The sequence below is a fragment of the Neomonachus schauinslandi genome, chromosome 4 (assembly GCF_002201575.2).
Source record: "Neomonachus schauinslandi chromosome 4, ASM220157v2, whole genome shotgun sequence".
Taxonomy (NCBI): Eukaryota; Metazoa; Chordata; class Mammalia; order Carnivora; family Phocidae; genus Neomonachus; species Neomonachus schauinslandi.
In genome coordinates, this window is record NC_058406.1 from 40,497,643 (window position 1) to 40,520,311 (window position 22,669).

Below are 22,669 nucleotides of genomic sequence, written 5' to 3' on the forward strand. Positions count from 1 at the left end.
ATATTTCCCCCCCTTTTTTTTTAAGTAGGTTCCATGCCCAGCACGGAGCCCAGCACAGGTCTTAAACTCACAACCCTGAGGATCAAGACCTGAGCTGAGACCAAGAGGCAGACACTTAACCAACTGAGTCACCCAGGTGCTCCTGTACATTTTAAATATGTATAATTTTGGGAGCGCCTGGGTGGCTCAGTTGGTTAAGCGTCTGACTCTTGGTCTCAGCTCAGGTCACCTAGGATCAAGCCCCATGCAGGGCTCTCTGCTCAGTGAGGAGTCTGCTTCTCCCTCCCACTCTCCCTTTGTTCTCTCCCTCGCAAATAAATAAAATCTTTAAAAAAAAATAAAGTGTACAACATGATGACTTGATATATGTATACTTTGTGAAATGATTACCACAATTAACACATCCATCACCTTACATAATTTCCTGTGTGTGTGTGTGTGTGCGTGTGTGCGTGAATGTTGAAGATCTATTCTCTTAGCAAATTTCAAGTGTACATTACAGTATTATTATGGTCACCATGCTAAACATTATATATCCTCAGAACTTATTCATCTTATAACTGAAGGCATGTGCCCTTTGACCAGCATCTCCCCATCTTCCCCAGTATCCAGCCTCTGGTAACCACCATTCCACTCTGTTCTATGAATTTGGATTTTTTTCTTTCTTTTCCTTTTTATTTATTTTTAATTTTTATTTATTTTTTTATTTGGTTCCACATAGGTGAGATCATACAGTATTTGTCTTTTTCTGTGTGGCTTATTTCACTTAGTTTAATGTCCTCTAGGTTCATCCATGTTGTTGCAAATAGCAAGATTTCCTTCTTTCTCATGGCTGAATAGTATTCCATTGTCTACATCTACCTAAAGATATTTCAGATTTTCTTCTTCCATTTATCCAACAACGGAAGCATTTTCTTTTTTAAGAATTTGTGCTTGCTTCTCTCAGGGATCTGAGAACACGACCAGTTCTGGACTGTGTTAAATCACAACAAGGCTTGAAGTTCACCAGAAATCTCGGGCATTCTGAAAATAGGCTGTAATTCCTTTGGATGGCTGATCCATTTTCTCAACCTGAGTCCCAGCTTATTATGAGGGTCTCCTGTTACATATCCCACTTTGTGGACATCCAGGGCTTTGATACTTCTTGCCCTGATAAAGCCAAGTCCAAATTTATTGAAATTAGCAAATGCCACGAGGGCAAAAGCAGCTTCCATTCTCACTTACTTACCGGAGTAAAAATTCAGTCATTTCCTCAACTTTTTACTTAAATGATCCAAGATACTAATATACAATGTGACCTGTGTGAAGGAATTGGATTTTACTGACCTATTAAGAACTACTGGCACTCGGGCGCCTGGGTGGCTCAGTTGGTTAAGCGACTGCCTTCGGCTCAGATCATGATCCTGGAGTTCCAGGATCGAGTCCCGCATCGGGCTCCCTGCTCAGCGGGGAGTCTGCTTCTCCCTCTGACCCTCCTCCCTCTCATGCTCTCTGTCTCTCATTCTCTGTCTCTCAAATAAATAAATAAAATCTTTAAAAAAAAAAAAAAAGAACTACTGGCACTCAATACATGCTAAATGAGTCCTTTGTAAATGAACCAAAGACATTTGATTCCTTAGTAATTGTAGAAATATAATATTATCATACTTATTATAGTAGATACAGTACTTAACATTCTACCACTACCATTTGTTATAAATTCATGATTTGATATTCTTATTAATTTCTCCTATTAATATAGCAGCATTCTTATCTGGTAGGTTCTTTTTTTGTAAGTAGAAACAAATATGTAAATATCTTTCGATTTCCTAAAGCAGTCCTTAAATCAAAAATGTATAGTACGAAGAAATGAATCAAGTTCTTTAAACTTTACACCACGTTTCATCAAATCTGAGGTGGTCGGAATTTATTCAACATACCCTTTGCCTAATCTTTTTTCCAATAAAATGGGCTTTTTCCTTATTTATATTTAGATATAACCAAATGTGGGTTTCCTTGATTTGGGAGGGTGAGAGGTTGTTGGTTTGTTTGGGGGGTTATTTTTTTATGTTTTTGTAACCAAATATAAAGTCATGAGAATTCAACTTGACTATTAAGGCTTAAGATTTCTTCACACATACAAAAACCTGTTTGGATTTTGTGAACCTTGGGAGCTAAGAACTTTGAAATAAGTAAGCACACAATCATCCTCAGAGTATTCCTGATTTTATAAGTTCATAGAAAAGATAACCTTTAGTATCATTTCCTCTGCCTTCACTGATTTATTTTGTCCCTGTCCTTTGTTATTTTGGAATTAAATGTTTAATTACAGAAACACTGAGTATCAAATATATGTGCTATGAGCATGTCCTTCAGTATACAATAAAAACAGCCATAAAGGGATGCCTGTGTGGCTCAGTCAGTTAAGTGTCTGCCTTTGGCTCAGGTCATGATCCCAGGATCTTGGGATGGAGTCCCGTATCGGGCTCCTTGCTCAGAGGGGAGCCTGCTTCTCCCTCTGCCTGCTCTGCCTGCTGCTCCCCCGCTTGGGCTATCTCTGACAAATAAAATCTTTAAAAAAAAAAAGCCATAAAATAATTCAATGAACAAGGTAGACAGCCATATTAGAGATTAATGAAGAAAATCCAAAATGTTGTATCTTGATAATGTTATCAAAGTAATAGTGTCAGTTTTAATGGGATTTTGACATTGTTTTAGCAAAAGAGTTGATAATTTGGGGGTTCAATAATGGTACATGCTTTCAACTTAAGGGAATTTTATCCAAAAGATTTTTCAGAGTCAAATTACTCTCTTAAGGGAAGAGACAATTTCTTTAAGAAAACTGAACTTCTGTCATGTTTTGAGGATCTTCTCGTCATTTATGGTTATTTTATGGTTATTTTTTCCATAAAAAAACAGTATTAATTCATTCAACAAATATCTGTGTATCTATCAAGTTCTTGATACTGGAGAGATATCAACAAAAAATAGACAAAAATCTCTGCCCTCAATGGCTTACATTACACTGGTCAAATTCAAGATTTCTTATATTTCAATCTTATATTTATCTAGAATTCGGCATGAAGTGACTCCTTTTTTCTAGTGTAGACTTTGGTCTGCAACCTTGTGATATCAAAACTCTACTAATGCATAGACATAAACTTTCTGGAAAACAATTTTGCAATGAGTACCAAAAGCTCAGGAAAAAAAAAAAAACCCTTAAAAAAACACATGCAAAAAAAAAAAAAAAACCCACATGCAAATATACTCAGCAATTTTACTTCCTAGAATTAACAGAAATAATTAAAAATGTGCACAAAGATTAAGATATTCATCACAGCATTAAAAATACTAGAAAACTGAACACAATTCAACTACCCAATCATATTTAACTTGTTGAACACATTATGGTACTTCTTATACAATAAAAATACACAATTCCTTAATATTATGTTTTATAAATTATATAATTATGTGTAAAAATGATACACCTTGTTTAAAAATATAAAAGGATTCACCCATATATGGAACTTAAGAAACAAATGAACAAAGGGAAGTAAAGGGACAAATCAAATAACAGACTCTTAACTACAGAGAACAAATAGATGGTTACCAGAAGGAAGGTGGGTGGGAGGATGGGTGAAATAGGTTAAGGGGATTAAGAGTACACTTATCTTGATGAGCACTGAGTAAAATACAGAATTGGTGAACCATTATATTGTACACCTAAAATGAACTTAACACTGTATGTTAACTATACTGGAATTAAAACTTAGAAGTTAAAATATAAAAAAATATGAATATGATCCCCTATACATTTAAAAATACAGATGGCTATATACCAAACATTAACCATAGTAATCTTTAGATTATAAAATGAGAAACAATCATATCCCTTTTCTGCTTCTATTTTTCTGTATTTTCTACTAAATTAGAAAAATAATTGCAATAATGAGCCAACAGAGATTACATTTCTGAAACTCAAAGGTATTTAAGGGTTTCAGTTTAATCTTCAATACAAAGACTAAGTATTACAGAACAGGAGCCAAGGGCATTTAATAGTTTGCTCCTTTCTCCAAATAAAGTATTATGACAATTCTACAGAATTAGAGTACTGCTTAAAAAGAAATACTAGAGAACAACGTCCAATATTTCCATTTGTAAAATGTCATTAGATAATTAAAATAAAATACATTTTGAGTTGGTTACCTATCCAGGGCTTCCTTGAAGTATTTTCTCTGGACATCAAATTGAAAGACTGTACGTTCACAATCAGTTGAAGCATTATCACTACCCCCATGTTTCTTCAGGAAGGCATCAAATCCATTTTCATCTGGATATTTCAAACTACCCATGAACACCACTAAGTGGAAAGAACACAAAATCACAGAACACGAAGATATAGACAATGTTTTTATTATCAAGGGTAACATTTCTCAAATGCAAAAAAACTGGAAGAAAATATACCAACATGTTAACAATGGTTGTGTCTGGATAATACTTTCTTCATTGTATGTTTTTGTAATTTTCTATAATGCTCATACATTAGTTTTATACTAAAAAAAAATAAGCATTTTATTTTTAAAGAAATATTTTATTTGTAAAAAGGTTAAAATGCAAACATAAGCATGTATGCAGATTGTTATTATAATAACTCCTAAGGAGAGGCATTTACCCGCAATTAGCTTAGAAAATCAGAATACAGGGCGCCTGGGTGGCTCAGTCGGTTAAGCGACTGCCTTCGGCTCAGGTCATGATCCCAGGGTCCTGGGATTGAGTCCCACATCAGGCTCCCCGCTCTGCGGGGGAAATAAAGATTTCTTGTCTCGACCAGCAGGGCTGAAGACATTTTTGTATAAGTTGACTCCCTCTCCCACTCCCCCTGCTTGTGTTCCCTCTCTCGCTGTATCTCTCTCTGTCAAATAAATAAATTTTAAAAATCTAAAAAAAAAAAAAAAAAAAGAAAATCAGAATACAAATAATTCAGGAAAACAAATATAGATTTAAGTATTTATATCTGTATAACATCCACACAGGTTTTATTTAGGTACATTCATAGTTAAACTGAAGATTTTGTTTTGTTTTGATATTAATCATGTTTTTTTATTTTCTGTATTTCAAATGCTTTGACATCTTGGGGACTTGTTAACCCTGGAAGAGACAGCCCTTCCCAAAGTTAAAGACTAGATTCCTAGAGACAGGCAATTGTCTCCTGATCTGTTGGCCTTAAATACCTGAACAATAATAAAATCTACATTTTAGAATATTCTTCTAAGTGGTTTCATCCTAATCCACAAAACTAGTACGGTTAAGGAAATTAAGTCTTCACCTATGATATTCATAAATACTTTTTCTTAGCCTTTTCCCTTGTTAAACATACCATACTTCTATCAAACCAGTTTCTCAATTCATAAAATTTGGAGGAAAAACACACTCAGGAATGATATTTTACAAAGATCTTACTGTGCTCCAAAAAGTGTGCCAGCCCGGGCAGGTCATCCGGATCAGCAAAACTCCCAACTCCAACACAAAGAGCCGCTGCAGACTGGAGTAAGTAGAACACATACAAATAGTGAGTCAATCCTAAAGGAATAATACTATCATCACATATTAAGGATTCACTTGGAGATGGATGTTTTCCAACAGAAAGTAACAAAATTCTTTCCCTGAGTATCAGGAGGAGCAGCAAAGTGAAACTCACCAGAACTGTGTCAGTTTCACCCTGCTGCTCCTCCTCTTGACATCCTGCCAAAGGCTGAACAGGTGCAGACCTAAGGGAAAAAGCAGAAACAGACAGGAAAAAAAAAAAAAAAGGAAAGGGGACTAGCCAGCCCACCCCAATATCATTTCCTGCCAGCATTTCAGAGTTCTGAACCAAGTATATTTCCTGATTTATTAGATTTCGGAAATCTGCATAAGTAATATATCTAGGTAGATTATCTCTAAAGATCTCTTAGCAATTAAAGACTCTGTGTTCAGTAACTCAGTTAGTAGATGTGAGACTTCTCAGTGTTTTTCAGAAAATTTTATTTTTATTAAAACAGGGTAAAAATGTGTCAGGAAAACATCTAATAAAGTAAAAGGTTAAAAAAAGAAAATCTTTACTAAAAATCTATAGAACTAAACTTTAAAGAGGCTTTTTAGTTCTTCATTTCTTCATATACAGATTACATATATCAGTAGATATTCTCCCAATACCTTGGGCAAATCAGAGTTTTTAACAAAACAGATGGTCAAGAAGTATACTACTTATAAATGATTAGGTATACTAATAGAAATGATCAGGTATACCACTTAAAATGATTAGGGCATACCATTATATCATTGTAAATTAAAAGACACAAAACAGGAGAAGAAAATAGTCAATCTGAATCCTTGAGGAATAGGAAGTTGAATTATTAAATTCCCCAACTTTTTCAAATGTCAATTTTAAAAGGCTAACATATTTGGTGTCAAAGACCGTTTTGATAAATGGTTACTCTTTTAGAAAGAGAACTTTTAAGAGCGAGCGTGTACCTGGTACAAAGTCTAACCATGTGTCAGAAAATGAAAATATGTTTTTAGAAGAACCAAACAGCCTCATTTGATACTGTAAATCCCATTTTGAAGACATAGGCACATAAACTCAGTTAAAACATGGGGGAATATCCACTTCTTCAAACCACAGTCTAACCTGTTCTGTGAGGTTTAATAGGTGCCTAACCTGCTTTCAGCTCCAACTACCCCATAAAGATTTCTTGTCTCGACCAGCAGGGCTGAAGACATTTTTGTATAAGTTGACTTAAACCACAGTCTATCAGTCAGCTTTGACCACAGCAAAAACAGGCTCTGCGATTGCTAGAAAAGAAATTCATACTTGAGAATTATCTACCCAAGAAATTCATACTTGAGAAATTCATACTTGAGGACTTAAGAAAACCCTGAACAAATCATTAATTCTGTATTTATCATACTTAAATTTCAACCTTGTTAATTTATCAAACCTTTCAGATCAAAAACAACTTCCTTTTGGGAGGAGGAAAATGGAGGGGGATGAAAATGATCCTCAGAAAAGTAGTTAACTCTTAATTAGGTAAATGTTCTCCAAAAACCTCAAAATCATTTCTTTCCACTTCTTTTATTAATTCTCATATTTACCTTAAACAAGGTCCACATTTTTCAAATAAAAATTAAATCATAAAACCACTGCAAAACCCTAAACTACTCTTAAGGCACCTCTTATCCTGACTAACTTTATTTCCCTGTTACAGACACTTATTCCAATGAATATAAACCATTTCCAATGTACAATCATAGGACCTTTCCTTTCATGAGTGTAACCACTCCATCTGAATGAACAATTTGATTTCATCTTCAAACTATATTAGGTTCCTGCATTGCTTTCTAATATAATCCAGAACATTAGCTATCAATATCTTATGAGGGAGTATATCATATTGAGTTTTCAGAAAAGAAAGGCAGCATTTTAGCCATTTTTAAATAATCACTACAATCTGATCCTGATGCTCTAGAAAAGGTAAACATTTAGAGTTTGATCCACCTAAGCAAAAAAAAAGGGGTACCAAAACACTGGATGCACATCTTCATTTGTCAAAGGGCTCACAACTGCTATACAAATCTAAGGTATTTTATTACATCTTGACAATAAAACTGGCTGTCAAAACAAGCTTTTAATTTAACCCTAGAGTTTTGCTTATTGGTTGACAGAAGATATAAACAAGTCCAAAGCATGGGAAAAGTTGTTAATAGACAGGTATACAAAGAAACTTTCAGATGGGAAATATTCAGTTATAAAGTTATGACATAATAAGTTTTAGAGCTAAAATGGACCTTAAAAATTATGTATATAATCTAGGGACAATCATGCAACTCTTTTATCTCTAGATCAAGTAATTTCGAGCCCCATGTTGGGTAGAGAGATTACTTAAAAAAAAAAAAAACCCTTAAAAAAGTATGTGAATAATCTAATCCTGTCGTTTTAGAAATGAGAAAATGAAAAGGCATAAAACCATCCAGAGACAGAGCCAGAATTAGAACTCAGGTTTCCTGACTGTCCATGTTCTTTCTACTCTGTGACTTTTATAATTTCTTCCTTTCTATTATTGCTCTATTTGGAATTATGAGGTCTATTTTAAATTAATGTTATCAGTTCCTGATTTATTCATAGAGTATCAAGTATTTTCTTTTCAGTATTTTCATTTTTATTCCTAAAGTTTTCCAACTAATACCACTTGTCCTATCATGTTACCCCAAAACAGGCATCATTCATAATATATATAGCAAGGGGCAAATAGATTCTTAAAAACATGACCCAATTCCCCCAATAACTTAGTGAAAAAACTGGTACAATCTTCTTTAAGAAAATAATTTTTCTAGGAAGAGTGACTATCAACAAAAGGATTTATTTATAACATATCTACTACCTGTATTCTCCTATCTTTATGTCTCTGAGGGCTGACCACCTTATGGTATAATATGTTTGACATCTAGATTTTGGTCTTAGTATAATATGTTTGACATCTAGATTTTAGCCTTAATAATATTAACCTTATTTCATTTGTATGTTGACTATATCATGTTGAATGTATTATCAATAGTCAAGAAACTGATTTTAACAAACATTTGCTGATCGATTCAACTGTAATGTCTCCAAAAAATATTATCCTCTAATATAGGTACTCCCTACTGTAAAAAGGAGGCATTCTTTAAAAGATATCCAGAGAGGGAAATTCTCCTCATCAAGACCTATTGATATATTTACTTATTGTTATTATACTTGACCCTTAACACAGGTTTGAACTGCCCAGGTCCACTTAACTTGGATATTTTTCGATAAATACAATATTGTAAATGTATTTTCTCTTACTCATGATTTTCTTCATAATGTTTTCTTTTCTCTAGCTCACTTTATTGTAAGAATACAGTACATAATACATATAACATACAAAATATGTGTTAATCAGGACGCCCGGGTGGCTCAATTGGTGAAGCATCTGCCTTCAGCTCAGGTCATGATCCCAGGGTCCTGGAATCAAGCCCCGCATGGGCCAGGAGCCCACTTCTCACTCTCCCTCTGCTCCTGCCCCCATGCTCATGCTCTCTCTCCCACACTCTGTCTCAAATAAATAAATAAAATCTTTTTTTTTTTAAATGTGTGTGTTAATCAACTATTTATCTTATTAGTAAGTCTTCCAGTGAACAGTAGGCTATTAGTAGTAAAATTTTAGGGGAACCAAAAGTTATACAAGGATTTTCAACTGCACAGGAGGTTGGTACCCCTGAACCCCACATTGTTCAACAGTCAACTATATATATATTACACTAAGCTCAACTGCCCATTTTTATTTCAATTCCTCCAAATTACTTGATGCTTTCCCGTAAAAAGAGATAAAAACACATGAAATTACTAAACAGAAATTACCCATGAGGACTCTCAGAACCACAGGCCCAGGTGAGGACTCTATACTACCTTGGTCTTTTCTTTTTCGAGTCTCTCCAAAGATAATATACTCTCTTATCCCTCTACTCCATGCTAAGAATTACACAAATCCTCAAATATTACCAGTGATTACTTCTGAGAGTTATGATTGAGTGATTTTTACATTTTTTTAATTTTCCATCCATTTCTATAATGAGCTTCTATACTTTTATAATCAGAGCAAAATGTTTTTAAAATGTTATTTTTATAAAGAATAAATAGAACTTTACTGAAGATCAAAAAATGAATATACACTTATTTTTTGACATTAAGAAATAAAACGTGAGTTTAGGAATTATCCCAAAGAATTCCCAAATTAGAAAAAGACATAATAATAAACATGATTCACACCTGTTTTTCAGTGGTTTTCTTTCTAGCTTCTGCCCTCTCTTCTAATTCTTCTAATTCATTATCCTCAGTATCAAGATCATCATCATCATGTTCATCATCATCATCAAACTCCTCTTCATCATCAAAACCCTCTTCATCATCATCTTCTATTTCAGCTCCAGAATCTTCATCATCATCATCGTCGTCGTCGTCGTCGTCGTCATCGTCTTCCTCTTCTTCCTCTTCTTCTTCTTCATCATCTGTTGCATCTCCTGTTTTACCTTCCATATTACTTAGGTCTGAAATCAAAAGTGCCTGCAAGCCATTCCGTAATTTGATGTATCTAAAGAAAGAAAAAAAATCACAAAACATTTTGAGTCAGCTATTCATTACACACACCAACACAAATGATCATTTTAGCAGAATAAAAAAAAAGTACATATACATACACACACCCCCAACACTATGTTTATATTAATAAAACTAGTTGTTTCTGCAGAGGGGAAACCTCAAAAGCTTATCACTTTCTGAGTAGCTAAAGAGAAAAGATAAGAGACAGTTCACTGTATTTTTTAATTCTGAACTATGAAAATACATTTACCTGTTCAAATACCAAAATTTAGAAGTTAAACACAGACAACAAGCCCACAATTCACCCTCCCTTAACTATTTCTTTAATTTATAAGTACTTAAATATTTTATCATACCAGAAGACTCAACCTAACAGAAACATATCACTCAATACACAGAGCAGTCAGGTCAGCTTAAATATTAAAGCAAAATCTCATATATTTAAACTCTGTTCCTTCCCTTTGATACAATGTATTTGATATTTTATACCAGTTTCCCAAACTGCTTTTATGGACTTAAAAAAGTAGCTACATCTCTAAGAAAACTAAATCCCACAGTCTGGTAGCCTAGCAGGAAAATGATTATCCTATTAGTAAAACTGCTGTGCCAGTTTGATGACAGGATGCCTACTATAAACTTCTCCTGTTTATACTTATTCTTTCGTGTGTTATTCAATAGCATTTACTAAGCAGCCTTTAATATATCAGCTACCATACTACATTTAAAGTTAATAAAACCACATTTCTTACCACCAGGCATTCACTGTCTAGTAAAATATGACGCAATTAAGCCAGTACAATCCAGAATGATAGCACTAAACATGTTAGAAAGAAGGAAGCAATAAGGGAAGCCCTTAACTTGAGCCTTCAAGATGAAAAATGTTTGGAAATGATGTAAGTACTACAGCTCGGTGAGTTGTTCCTTTTTTCTCTCCTCTTTCATTTACAACTAATCAGACTTCCGTAACTGAAAAAAACTGCCTCTGCACAGCAAACCAGGAAACCTGAGACATCCACCCATGTAACTCAAAGTGGGTAGACTGGGCCATGGAGAGGCTGTGGGAGCTAGTGTCACCAGGTCCAGCAGCAGAACAGCACAATGTTGCTGGCAGAAGAGACAGAGGGTCAAGGTGGTGGGTGGAGGTCTGCCCAACTGTGAATTCTGCAGCTGAAGGGACCCATTGCTCTGAGGAATAACAGCAATGACTGTAGGGAAGGAAAGAAAAGGGAAGTAGGCAAACAACCAGTACTGAAAGAAAATGTCTCCCGTTGTGTGTCCTGGGTTCAGGCAAGGAGACTGCCCACAGACTCCTGGGTACCCCAACTGGAGGATCCTCCTACCAGGCTGTGGGCATACCCAAAGCCTCAAATGCTAAGTATACACCACCCCCCACTCTGCCTCCTTCCTGCCTTCCTTTCTTCCTTCCTCCCTCCCTCCTTCCCTTCCTTCCTTCTCTTTCTAAATCATCTGCTTCCAACCTTAGCAATAAATCAGCTCTGGTGTACTATAGTGCCACCTCCTGGAAAACAAAAAGAAGGCTCCTAATTTACCAGGCTGTTAAACTGTTAAAATCAAAGTAAACAAAACCTTGCCTAAATAAGAAAGGTGTTTGCTACTTAAGTGCTGCAGCAGAAGCACTTTTCATCAAACACCATCAAAAAACATAATATTTTTTAACATATTTTTTATTTATTTGACAGAGAGAGACACAGTGAGACAAGGAACACAAGCAGGGGGAGTAGGAGAGGGAGAAGACTCCTGGCTGAGCAGGGAGCCCGATGCAGGGCCCGATCCCAGGACCCTGGGATCATGACCTGAGCCGAAGGCAGACGTTAGTTTAACAACTGAGCCACCCAGGCACCCCTAAAAAACATAATATTTTATCACAAAAAGGAAATGACAATTTTCTAGCAACTGAACCCAAAGACATGGAATGTTGCAATCTAACTGATAAAGAATTCAAAATATTATAAAGAAATTCAACAAGCTACAAAAAACTCAGGCAATACAATGATCTCAGAAAGATAATGAATGAACATAAGGAGTACTTTACCAAAGAGAAAAAAAAAACCCAGAGCTGAAGAAATCAATTAATCAGGTATGAGAATGCACTAGAAATTGAGCAGAGAGATGAAGAGAGAATTAACAAGCTGGAAGATAGGAATCTAGAAATGATCCTGGTGGAAAAGAAAAGAGAACTTAGATTTTTTTAAAGTGATGAAAGCTATTAAACTTCATTAGAAAAGCCAACATAAGAATAATGGGTATTCCAGAAAAAGAGGAGAGGTTATAGGTGGCAATGAGTTTATTTAACAAAATAATAGCTGACAACTTCCCAAACCTGGAAAAGAAACTGGATATACAAGTCCACAAAGCCAATAGAATACCTTATTATCTCAATGCAAAAAGACCTTCACCAAAATATATTAAATCTGTCGAGGGGCACCTGGCTGGCTCAGTCAGTAGAGCATGTGACACTTGATCTCAGGGTTGTGAGTTCAAGCCTCACGTTCAGTGTAGAGATTACTTAAAAATAAATCTTTAAAGGGCGCCTGGGTGGCTCAGTCGTTGAGCGTCTGCCTTCGGCTCAGATCATGATCCCAGGGTCCTGGGATCGAGTCCCACATCGGGCTCCCTCCTCGGGGGGGAAGCCTGCTTCTCCCTCTCCCACTCCCGCTGCTTGTGTTCCTACTCTCGCTATATCTGTCTCTGTCAAATAAATAAATAAAATCTTTAAAAAAAAAAAATTTTTTTTTAAATAATAAAACTGCCGGGCTCCTGGGTGGCTCAGATGGTTAAGCGTCTGCTGTCGGTTCAGGTCATGATCCCAGGGTCCTGGGATCAAGTTCCGCATCTGGCTCCCTGCTCAGTGGGGAGCCTGCTTCTCCCTCTGCCTCTCTCTCTCTCTGTCTCTTATGAATAAATAAATAAAATCTTTAAAAATAATAATAATAAAATTGCCGTACGCCAATGATAAAAAAAAAAATTTAAGGTAGCTAGGGAAAAGAAAGACAGTAACCTTACAAAGGAACCCACATTTGGCTATGAGCAGATTTCTCATCAGAAAATCTACACACCAGGAGAGAATGGAATTACATATTCAAAATGTTGAAAGATAGAAACTGTCAGCCAAGAATACTCTATATGCCAAACTTATCCTCCAGATATGAAAGAGAAATAAAGGCTTTCCCAGACTAACAAAAGCTAAGGGAGTTTACCACCAGGAGACCCACTATACTTGCCTTAAAAGAAATGTTGAAAGGAGCTCTTCAAGCTGAACAAAAAGACCTATGTACACTAAACTATAATTAAGGTGATATATAGAATTAGAAAACTGATTCTTTTTTAGAATATGTTAAACTCTTAATTATAACATAAAAATTAAAGGAAAAGAACATTAAAAATAACTACAGCTATTATAATTAAGTAAAAAAACCACAGCATAAACAGAGGTAATTTGTGATATCAAAAATATAAAAAGGGAACAGTAAAATGATGGAACTTTTATAGACAAATGAAGATAAACTGGTATCAGAAGAAAAAGGACTATTTCATTTATGAAATATTTTTTTCTTTCATAATTAAGTTTTTATTGATTATTCTAAGGATCAGGTCAGACATTTCAATTTGTACAATTTTTAACATACATACCAAAAATCTACAAAATCATGTAGTTGTGATTGTTTTCCAAAAGTTATTCCAGTGACCTTCCAGCTTAAAATTTGGAGGCAAATTTTCCTTAACAGTATTTCAAGTACCAATATCATCAAATGTTGATACACTGTTACATTAAGTCCCATTAATTCACAATATCATATACACTACATACTCAAATTTTTTATCTTGCACAGCACATTAATAAAGTTACTAGAAAAACTGGACTACCACAACCAAGATGTTACAGAGAGTACAAAATTCTGACAGGGAGAGCCAAGATCAAGGAGTAGTTTTCTTTAGGAAACAATTCTACCAAAAACAACATGGGAAGAGAAGTAATTTAAAATGTTCAAGACAGGGGCACCTGGGTAGCTCAGTCGGTTATGCATCTGCCTTTGGCTCAGTCATGATCCCAGGGTCCTGGCATCAAGCCCCATATCGGGATCCCTGCTCCAAGGGAAGCCTGCTTCTCCCTCTCCCACCCCACCCCTGCTTGTGTTCCTGCTCTCACTGTGTCTCTCTCTGTCAAATAAATAAATAAAATCTTAAAAAAAAAAAAAAAGTTTGGAACAACTGGGTGGCTCAGTCGGTTAAGCGTCTGCCTTCAGGTCAGGTCATGATCCCAGGGTACTGGGATCGAGTCCCGCATCGGGCTCCTTGCTCTGTGGTGAGCCTGCTTCTCCCTCTGCCGCTCCCCCTGCTTATGCTGTTCACTCTCGCTTTCTCTCTCTGACAAATAAAATCTTTAAAAATAAATTAATTAATTAAATAAAAAATAAAAAAATTAATGTTCAAGACATATTAAATGCACAACTGCCCCCAAATTGCCATTTAGTATGTTTGGTATTTATATAAAAACTACCCCATCTATGGAGTGTTGAGCTGATACCCAAGACAATCAAGGCCTCCCACATTCAATATCCCACTATTTTCTGGTTGTACCAAAAAATAGGCAACCAGCAAATGATTTCACCTCTTAAAAAAAAAAAAGGCATTTACACTTAAAAAATGGGATGAGATGGGATTCCCTCCTTCTTAAAAATATTTCTAGGGACGCCTGGGTGGCTCAGTTGGTTAAGTGTCTGCCTTCGGCTCAGGTCATGATCCCAGAGTCCTGGGATCGAGGAGCGTGCTTCTCCCTCTGCCTGCTTCTGTCTCTCTCTCTCTGATAAATAAATACAATCTTAAAAAATATATATTTAAAAAAAATATTTCTAGAGCTACTAAAAAACTTGCATTTATAAAACAGTTGATAAAAATATTCCTCGGGGCACCTGGGTGGCTCAGTCGGTTAAGCATCTGCCTTCGGCTCAGGTCATGATCCCAGTGTCCTGGGATTGAGCCCTGCATCGGGCTCCCTGCTCCGCGGGAAGCCTGCTTCTCCCTCTCCCACTCCCCCTGCTTGTGTTCTTCTCTCACTGCGTCTCTCTCTGTCAAATAAATAAATAAAATCTTAAAAAAAAAAAATACTCCCCTGGGGGAGCCTGGGTGACTCAGTCAGTGGGTTGAGCTTCCGACTCTTTGGTTTGGCTGAGCTCAGGATCTCATGGGTTAGGAGACCCAGCCCCCCTCCCCCCAAAACAGGCTCCTTGCTAGGTGCGGAGTCTGGTTGAAGATTCTCTCCCTCTGCCACTCCCCCCGACTTGCATGTGCACATGTTCTCTCTCTCTAAAATAAATAAATCTTAAAAATATATATATATTCCCCTGGATTGTACGAGAAGGGAGACAGGGACCACTGATAAGACATGGTATATGATATCAATCAGACTTGGCTTTTTTCTCCTGCTTCATCCGAGGCTGGACTCTCCTCATTTTCAGTTTCTCCATTTTTCTGCAGATAAGTCTTCATTTCTTGGTTAGCCACTTCAGCCTGTTTTCCCTTTGCTCCCCTTCTCCCCTTTGCACTTTTTTGTCTAAAGATTTATCCTTTCCTGTTGCCTTTTTTGGCTTTGTTTCCACGTCTGCAGGAGCAGGTTTAACTGACAACCTTGATGACCTCCTCTTGGGTTCCTCCTTTGTCACCCCCTCAGTGGAGCTGACCTTCCTCTTGAGTATCGTGGTGGGGCAGGTGTGCACCAGGTGCCTGCAGCCACAGGGGCAGAAATCTTTCTTGAAGCTGAGCTGCCTGGCCACTGCCACTCCTCCTGCCCTATCTATGAAATGTTTTATGTAAACCTCATGATAACCACAAAGCAAAAATCTATGGCAGAGATACAAACATAAAAAAAAAGGAGAGACTGAACAAATCACCATGGAAAACCACCAACTTACAAAGGTAGATATAAGCAGAAGGAAAAGGAAACAATGGAGAAACAAAATAACCAGAAGGCAAAAAAGATGACAGTAGTATATCCTTACATATCAATAACCCCCCAAAGGTAATGGATTAAACTCACCAATCAAAAGGCACAGAGTGGCTGAATGGATAAAAAAAAAAAACAAGACCTGACTATATGCTGCCTACAGGAGACTCAGTTCAGCACTAAAGACACACATAGGTTAAAAACAAACAAACGAAAAAAGCCCACATAGGTTCAAAGTGAAACCAAAAGAAGGCAGGCATAGCCATACTTTCATCAGACAAAACAGACTTCAAAATAAAGTCATTATATAATGATAAAGGTGTCAGTTCATCAAGAAGATATAACAATCATAAACATGTGTGCTGCCAACACTCAAGCAACAAAATATATCAAGCAAATAATAACAGATCTTAAGGGAAAAACAGACAACAATACAATAATTATAGGAGAATTCAATACCCCACTATCAGCAATCAGTAGATCGTCCAGAGGGAAAATCAAGAGGAAATACTGAAATTAAACCACACTTAAGAACAAATGTACTGGGGTGTCTGGGTAGCTCAGTCAGTTAAGTGTCTGCCTTCGGCTCAGGTCATGATCCCGGGGTCCTGGGATCGAGCCCCACATCAGGCTCTTGCTTGGTGGGGAGGCTGCTTCTCCCTCTCCCTGCTGCTCTCCCTGCTTGTGCTCTCTCTCTCTCACAAATAAAAAAAAAACTTTAAAAAAAATGTACTCAACAGACATACAGAACATTCAATCCAACAGCAGCAGAATACATATTCTTCTCAAGTGCACACAGAACATTCTCCAGGATAGATCATATGATAGGCTACAAAACAAATCTTAGCAAATTTAAGACTGCAATCATACCAAGTATCTTCTCTGACCACAATAGTATGAAACTAGCCATCAACAACAAAAGGAAAGTGAAAAGATCTACAAATATGTGGAAACTAAAAAAGACACATCTCAACAATTAGGTCAAAGGAAAAATCAAAAGAGAAAAAAGATATCCCGACACAAATGAAAATGGAAATATAACATATCAAATATTGTGGGACACAGCAAAAGCAATTCTGAGAGTACAGTTTATAGCAATGAAGACATGTATTAAGAAATTAGAGGGGCACCTGGGTGGCTCAGTCAGTTAAGCGTCTGCCTTCGGCTCAAGTCATGATCCCAGGGTCCTAGAATCAAGCCCCGTGTCAGGCTCCCTGCTCAGTAAAGAGTCTGCTTCTCCTTCTCCCTCTGCACCTCCCCTCCTTGCATGTTCTCTCTCTCAAATAAATAAAATCTTAAAAAAAAAAAAAAGAGCAAAAAAACAAATGGAACTACATCAAACCCAAAAGCATCTGTACAGCCCAAGAAATAACAATATGAGGGGCGCCTGGGTGGTTCAGTCGGTTAAGTGGCTGCCTTTGGCTCAGGTCATGATTCCAGGGTCCTAGGATCGAGCCCTGCATCGGGCTCCCTGCTCGGCGGGAAGCCTGCTTCTCCCTCTCCCACTCCCCCTGCTTGTGTTCCCTCTCTCACTGTCTCTCTCTGTCAAATAAATAAATAAAATCTTTAAAAAAAAAAAAAAAGAAAGAAAGAACAATATGAAAAGACAACCTACAGAACAGGAGAAAATTTTTACAAACCATATATTGGATAAGGAGTTAATATCCAAAATATATAAAGAACACAGTCAACTTAATAACAACAAAAACAATTCAATTAAAAAATGGGCAGAACTAAATAGACACTTTTCCAAAGAGAATATCAAAATGGCCAACAGACAAATGAAAAGATGCTCAACATCATAGTTATCCAGGAAATACAAATCCAAACCACAATAAGGTATTACCTCACACCTGTTAGAATTGCTATCATCAAGAAGACAAGAGACAACAGGTGCTGGTGAAAATGAAAAGAAAACCCTTAAACATTGTTGGTAGGAATGTAAATTGGTCCAACTACTATGAAAAACAATGTGGAGATTCCTCAAAAAATTTAAAATAGATCTACCATGTGATCCAGCATTTCCATCTCTGGGTATATACCCAAAGGAAATATAAACAGGAATTCGACAAGAAATACGCACACCCATGCTTATTCCAGTATTATTCATAAAAGCCAGGATATGGAAACAACCCAAATGCCCAACAATGGATGAATGAATGGATAAAGTAAATATGGCAATATATACACAATGGAATATTATTTAGCCAGGAGAAAGGACAAAATGGATAGACCTTGAGCACATTATGCTAAGTGAGATAAGTCAGACAGAGAAAAACAAGTTCTGTAGGGTATTATTTATATGTCGTATCTAAAGAAGTTAAACCTATAAAAAAGAGAATAAAATGGTGGTTGCCAGGGGATGGGATGGGGTGGGAGTTAAGAGGAATGGTGTTTAAGGGTACAAACTTATAATGAACAGTGAACAAGTCAGAGAGATTTTATGCACAATATAATGAATATAGACAATACTATAATTATGTAATGTGATAAACATCACTATATCAGCAATATTTCAATATATAAATGTATCAAAGTAACATGCCTACACCTTAAACTTACACAATGTTACATGCCAAATTTATTCAATTAAAAAAAGAAAAAAAAAAGTCAGGCTAGCAGAAACTGGGAAGAATAATGTGCAAAGAAAGACAAGGAAAGGAGCCTCTGGCTTAATATGAAAGACTGAACATATGGATTTATCTACTTTCATACCAAAAATCACATGTAAATTAAAAAATTTTGTGGTTATATTTTGTTTTGGTTTTGTTTGAGAATAAAATCATGACAGACTCAAAATAGAAAAGGACACTGTTAGCAGATCAGAAATTTTTAGGGAGCCTGGGTGGTTCAGTTGGTTAAGCATCCAACTCTTGCTTCTGGCTCAGGTCATGGTCTCAGGGTCTTGGGATTGAGCCCTGCGTCAGGCTCCGTGCTCAGCACGGAGTCTGCTTGAGATTCTCTCTCTCTTTCTTGCTCTCTCTCTTCCCTGTGCCCCTCCCTCTGCTTACATGTGCTCTCTCTCTAAAATAAATACATCTTTTTAAAAAGTAGATATTTTTTAAAATAATAAATAAAACAGCACCCCAACCTCTCTCCTCTCTTATCCTGCTTTAACTTTTCACACCATTTATCAACACTTGGCTCCTTCCTTCCTTCCTCCTTCCTTCCTTTGTCTTGTCTGCACCTTTAGAATATCAGCTCTGAGGGCAGAGCTATTCTTTTTCTTCACAGATATACCACAGCACCAGAGACATTGTTTGGCACTTCAGAAACATTTAAGAAATGTTTGCTGAATGAACAAAAGAAGGTTAATGCCTGATACATGATAGGTACTTAATATCTGCTAAATGAAAATCTAACTCCTAGTTTTATAAAACTAAATAAAAGTATGTGTACACATGTACACATTAAATGTATATGAAGGTATCACAAAAGAATTAAAAGGATAGAAACCAAATATAACAGTTATATACAGAAAGAGAGGAATAAAAGTGGAGCAGCATACAAAAGAACTTCCATGCTTTATAATTTCCCTATACTCCATAATTTCTGTACTTTTCCAAACTTTTGTAATAAAAATATGTTAATTTATTATTTGTATAATAAAAGTAATTTAATAAAAATTCAAAACCCACTAGTTAACAAAATAAGAACAAACACACAAAGCCCTTAGCTTTATAGAGGGTTAACTTTCATAAATCAACATCAAAGCCATTTAAAGAGTCATGAAAAAAAATGTCCTTTATCATCACTTCTATTCAACATTGTATTGGAAGTCCTAGTCAATGAAAAATGATCCAAAATATAAATAAATAAATAAGGCAAATATATTGAAAGCTAAAACAATTCATTGTAAAATATATGATTACCTAGAGAATGCGAGAATTTAGAAAAACAAAACATGAACAAAAAGATCATGAACTTTCCTATATACCAAAGATAACCAATTTAAAGAAATATTTTATTTATTTATTTGAGGGAGAGAGAATGAGAGAGAGAGAGAGCACACGAAAGGGGGGAGGGTCAGAGGGAGAAGCAGACTCCCCGCTGAGCAGGGAGCCCAATGCGGGACTCGATCCTGGGACCCCAGGATCATGACCTGAGCTGAAGGCAGTTGCTTAACCAACTGAGCCACCCAGGTGCCCTAAAATGAGATTTAAATATGAGACCCTATTCACAAAAACAACAGAAACTATAAAATACCTAAATATATACTTAACGTTAGCTAACATACTAAATGTGTTAACTTACATGTCTCAACATGTCTTAATTTCATCCTCACAATAACCCTAATTAGTTATTATTACTCCCATTTCATGGATGAGGAAACTGAAACACAAAAAGGGTTTTTCATTTGCCCAAGCTTGGCAGAGACTGAACCCAAGTAGCATGGCACTAGAACCCATTCTTTTCACTACTACTCACCACAATCAACATAAGGAAAACTAGAAAACTGCAGAAGAAAATAGAAGACCTGACTAGTCATACCATACTGTTGAATGGGATGACCCAATATTGTAAAGATATAAATTCCTCCCCCAAATGAGTCTCTAAATTCAAGGCGATTCCAATAAAAAAAAAAAAACCAACAAGATTTTTTGTGGATCATGACATACACACTGATTCCAAAATTCATGTGGAGAAGAGTCACATAAATGGCAAGAACCTTTTTTTTTTTTTTTTTTTACTTGAGAGAGAGAATGAGAGAGAGAGAGCATGAGACGGGGGAGGGTCAGAGGGAGAAGCAGACTCCCTGCTGAGAAGGGAGCCCGATGTGGGACTCGATCCCAGGACTCCAGGATCATGACCTGAGCCGAAGGCAGTCGCTTAACCAACTGAGCCACCCGGCAAGAACATTTTGAAAATGGAAAACAATGAGGGGAAATGTCCTTACCAATTATAATAATATAAATTTTTATTTTTAAAAATTTTTTTAAAGATTTTATTTATTCATTCATTTGACAGAGAGACAGCAAGAGAGGGAACACAAGCAGGGGTAGTGGAAAAGGGAGAAGGAGGCTTCCCGCCGAGCAGGGAGCCCGATGTGGGGCTCGATCCCAGGATCATGACCTAAGCCGAAGGCAGACATTTAACGACTGAGCCACCCAGGCACCCCTAAAAATATAAATTTTTAAATCAATTGAATTCAAACAGTATATTGGTATAGGAACACTTACAGATCAATGAAAGGACATTCTAGAAACAGCAGTGTTTATAATACTGTTACAACACCATTTATAATTCATTAATGATGCTGAAAAAACAGGCAATTCATCTGAGGGAAAAAAAACATATCTACCTCCTTACACTCAACACATAAATTTCAGAGAGATTATAGAGCTAAAAGAAAAAAGTTCTAAAAGTATTTTTTAAGTATTTAAGAGGAAATCTTGTTATAATATTGGGGTGAAGAAAAATCTGTCCTCAACAAGACACAAAATCCAGAAGTTTATAAAGGAAAAAAAATGGAAAGATTTCACTGTACTCTAATTTAAAACTTTTCTAAAACAAAGCATCATAAACAAAATCAAAGAGCAAACTGCATACAGGCATATCTCAAAGATGCTGCAGGTTCAGTTCCAGACTGCTACAATAACAAATATTACAGTAAAGCGAGTCAAATGAACTTTTTGGTTTCCCTGTGTATATAACTTAATGTTTACCATATATTGTCATCTATTAAGTGTGCAAGAGCATTATATCTAAAAAAAAAAAAAATACATACCTTAATTTAAAAGTACTTTATTGCTAAAAAATGCTAATCATCACCCAAGGTTTCAGTGAGTCGTAATCTTTTTGCTGGTGGAAAGTCTTGCTTCAATGTCCACAGTTTCTGCCTGATGATGGTAGTGGTTGCTGAAGGATGGGTTGACTGAGGCAATTTAAAATAAGACAACAATGAAGTTGCCTCTGCATCAACTGACTCTTCCTTTCACAAATGATTTCTCTATAGCATGCAATGTTCTTTGATAGCATTTTATCCACAGAATTTCTCTCAAAATTAATCTTCTCAAACCCTGATGCTGCTTTATCAACTGGGTTTATATAATATTCTAAATCCTTTGTTGTCCTTTCAGCAATCTTCATAGCATCTTCACCAGGAATACAATCTATCTCAAGAAACCACTTTCTTTGTTCATCCATAAAAAGCAACTCCTCAGCCATTCAAGTTTTATCATGAGGTAGCAGCAATGCAGTCCCATCTTCAGGCTCCACTGCTAGTTCTCTTCCTCTTTCCACCCATCTGCAGTTCCTTCCTCTACAGAAATCTTAAACTCCTCAAAGTCATCCATGAGAGTTGGAATCAACTTCTTCCAAACTCCTGCTCATGTATTTGCGGACAGTTTGACCTCTTCCCATGAATCACAAATGTTCTCAATGACATCTAGAATGGTGAATCCTTTCCAGAAGGTTTTCAATTTACTTTGCCCAGATCCATCAGAGGAATCACTATCTATGGCAGCTATAGCCTTACAAAATCTGTTAAATAGTAAGACTTACAACAAGTCAGAATTACTCCTTGATACATGGGCTGCAGAATAGATGATGCTGTGTTGGCGGGCATG

At 36.3% G+C, this 22,669-nt stretch overlaps 1 protein-coding gene across 2 annotated transcripts in view; it reads right to left on the reverse strand.

The window, feature by feature from the left end:
- NRDC (nardilysin convertase) overlaps window positions 1-22,669 on the reverse strand; it is a 96,439-nt gene that overhangs the window by 64,695 nt on the left and 9,075 nt on the right. Inside the window, exons 2-6 of one of the 2 annotated variants that reach the window (XM_021684301.2) lie at window positions 9,809-10,130; window positions 6,683-6,816; window positions 5,681-5,750; window positions 5,443-5,524; window positions 4,189-4,342 (exon numbers count right to left, since the gene is read on the reverse strand). In XM_021684301.2, coding sequence (XP_021539976.1) covers window positions 4,189-4,342; window positions 5,443-5,524; window positions 5,681-5,750; window positions 6,683-6,816; window positions 9,809-10,130 — 762 coding nt within the window. The remainder of the gene's footprint in view (window positions 1-4,188; window positions 4,343-5,442; window positions 5,525-5,680; window positions 5,751-6,682; window positions 6,817-9,808; window positions 10,131-22,669) is intronic. The other variant, XM_021684300.2, reaches the window with a different exon arrangement.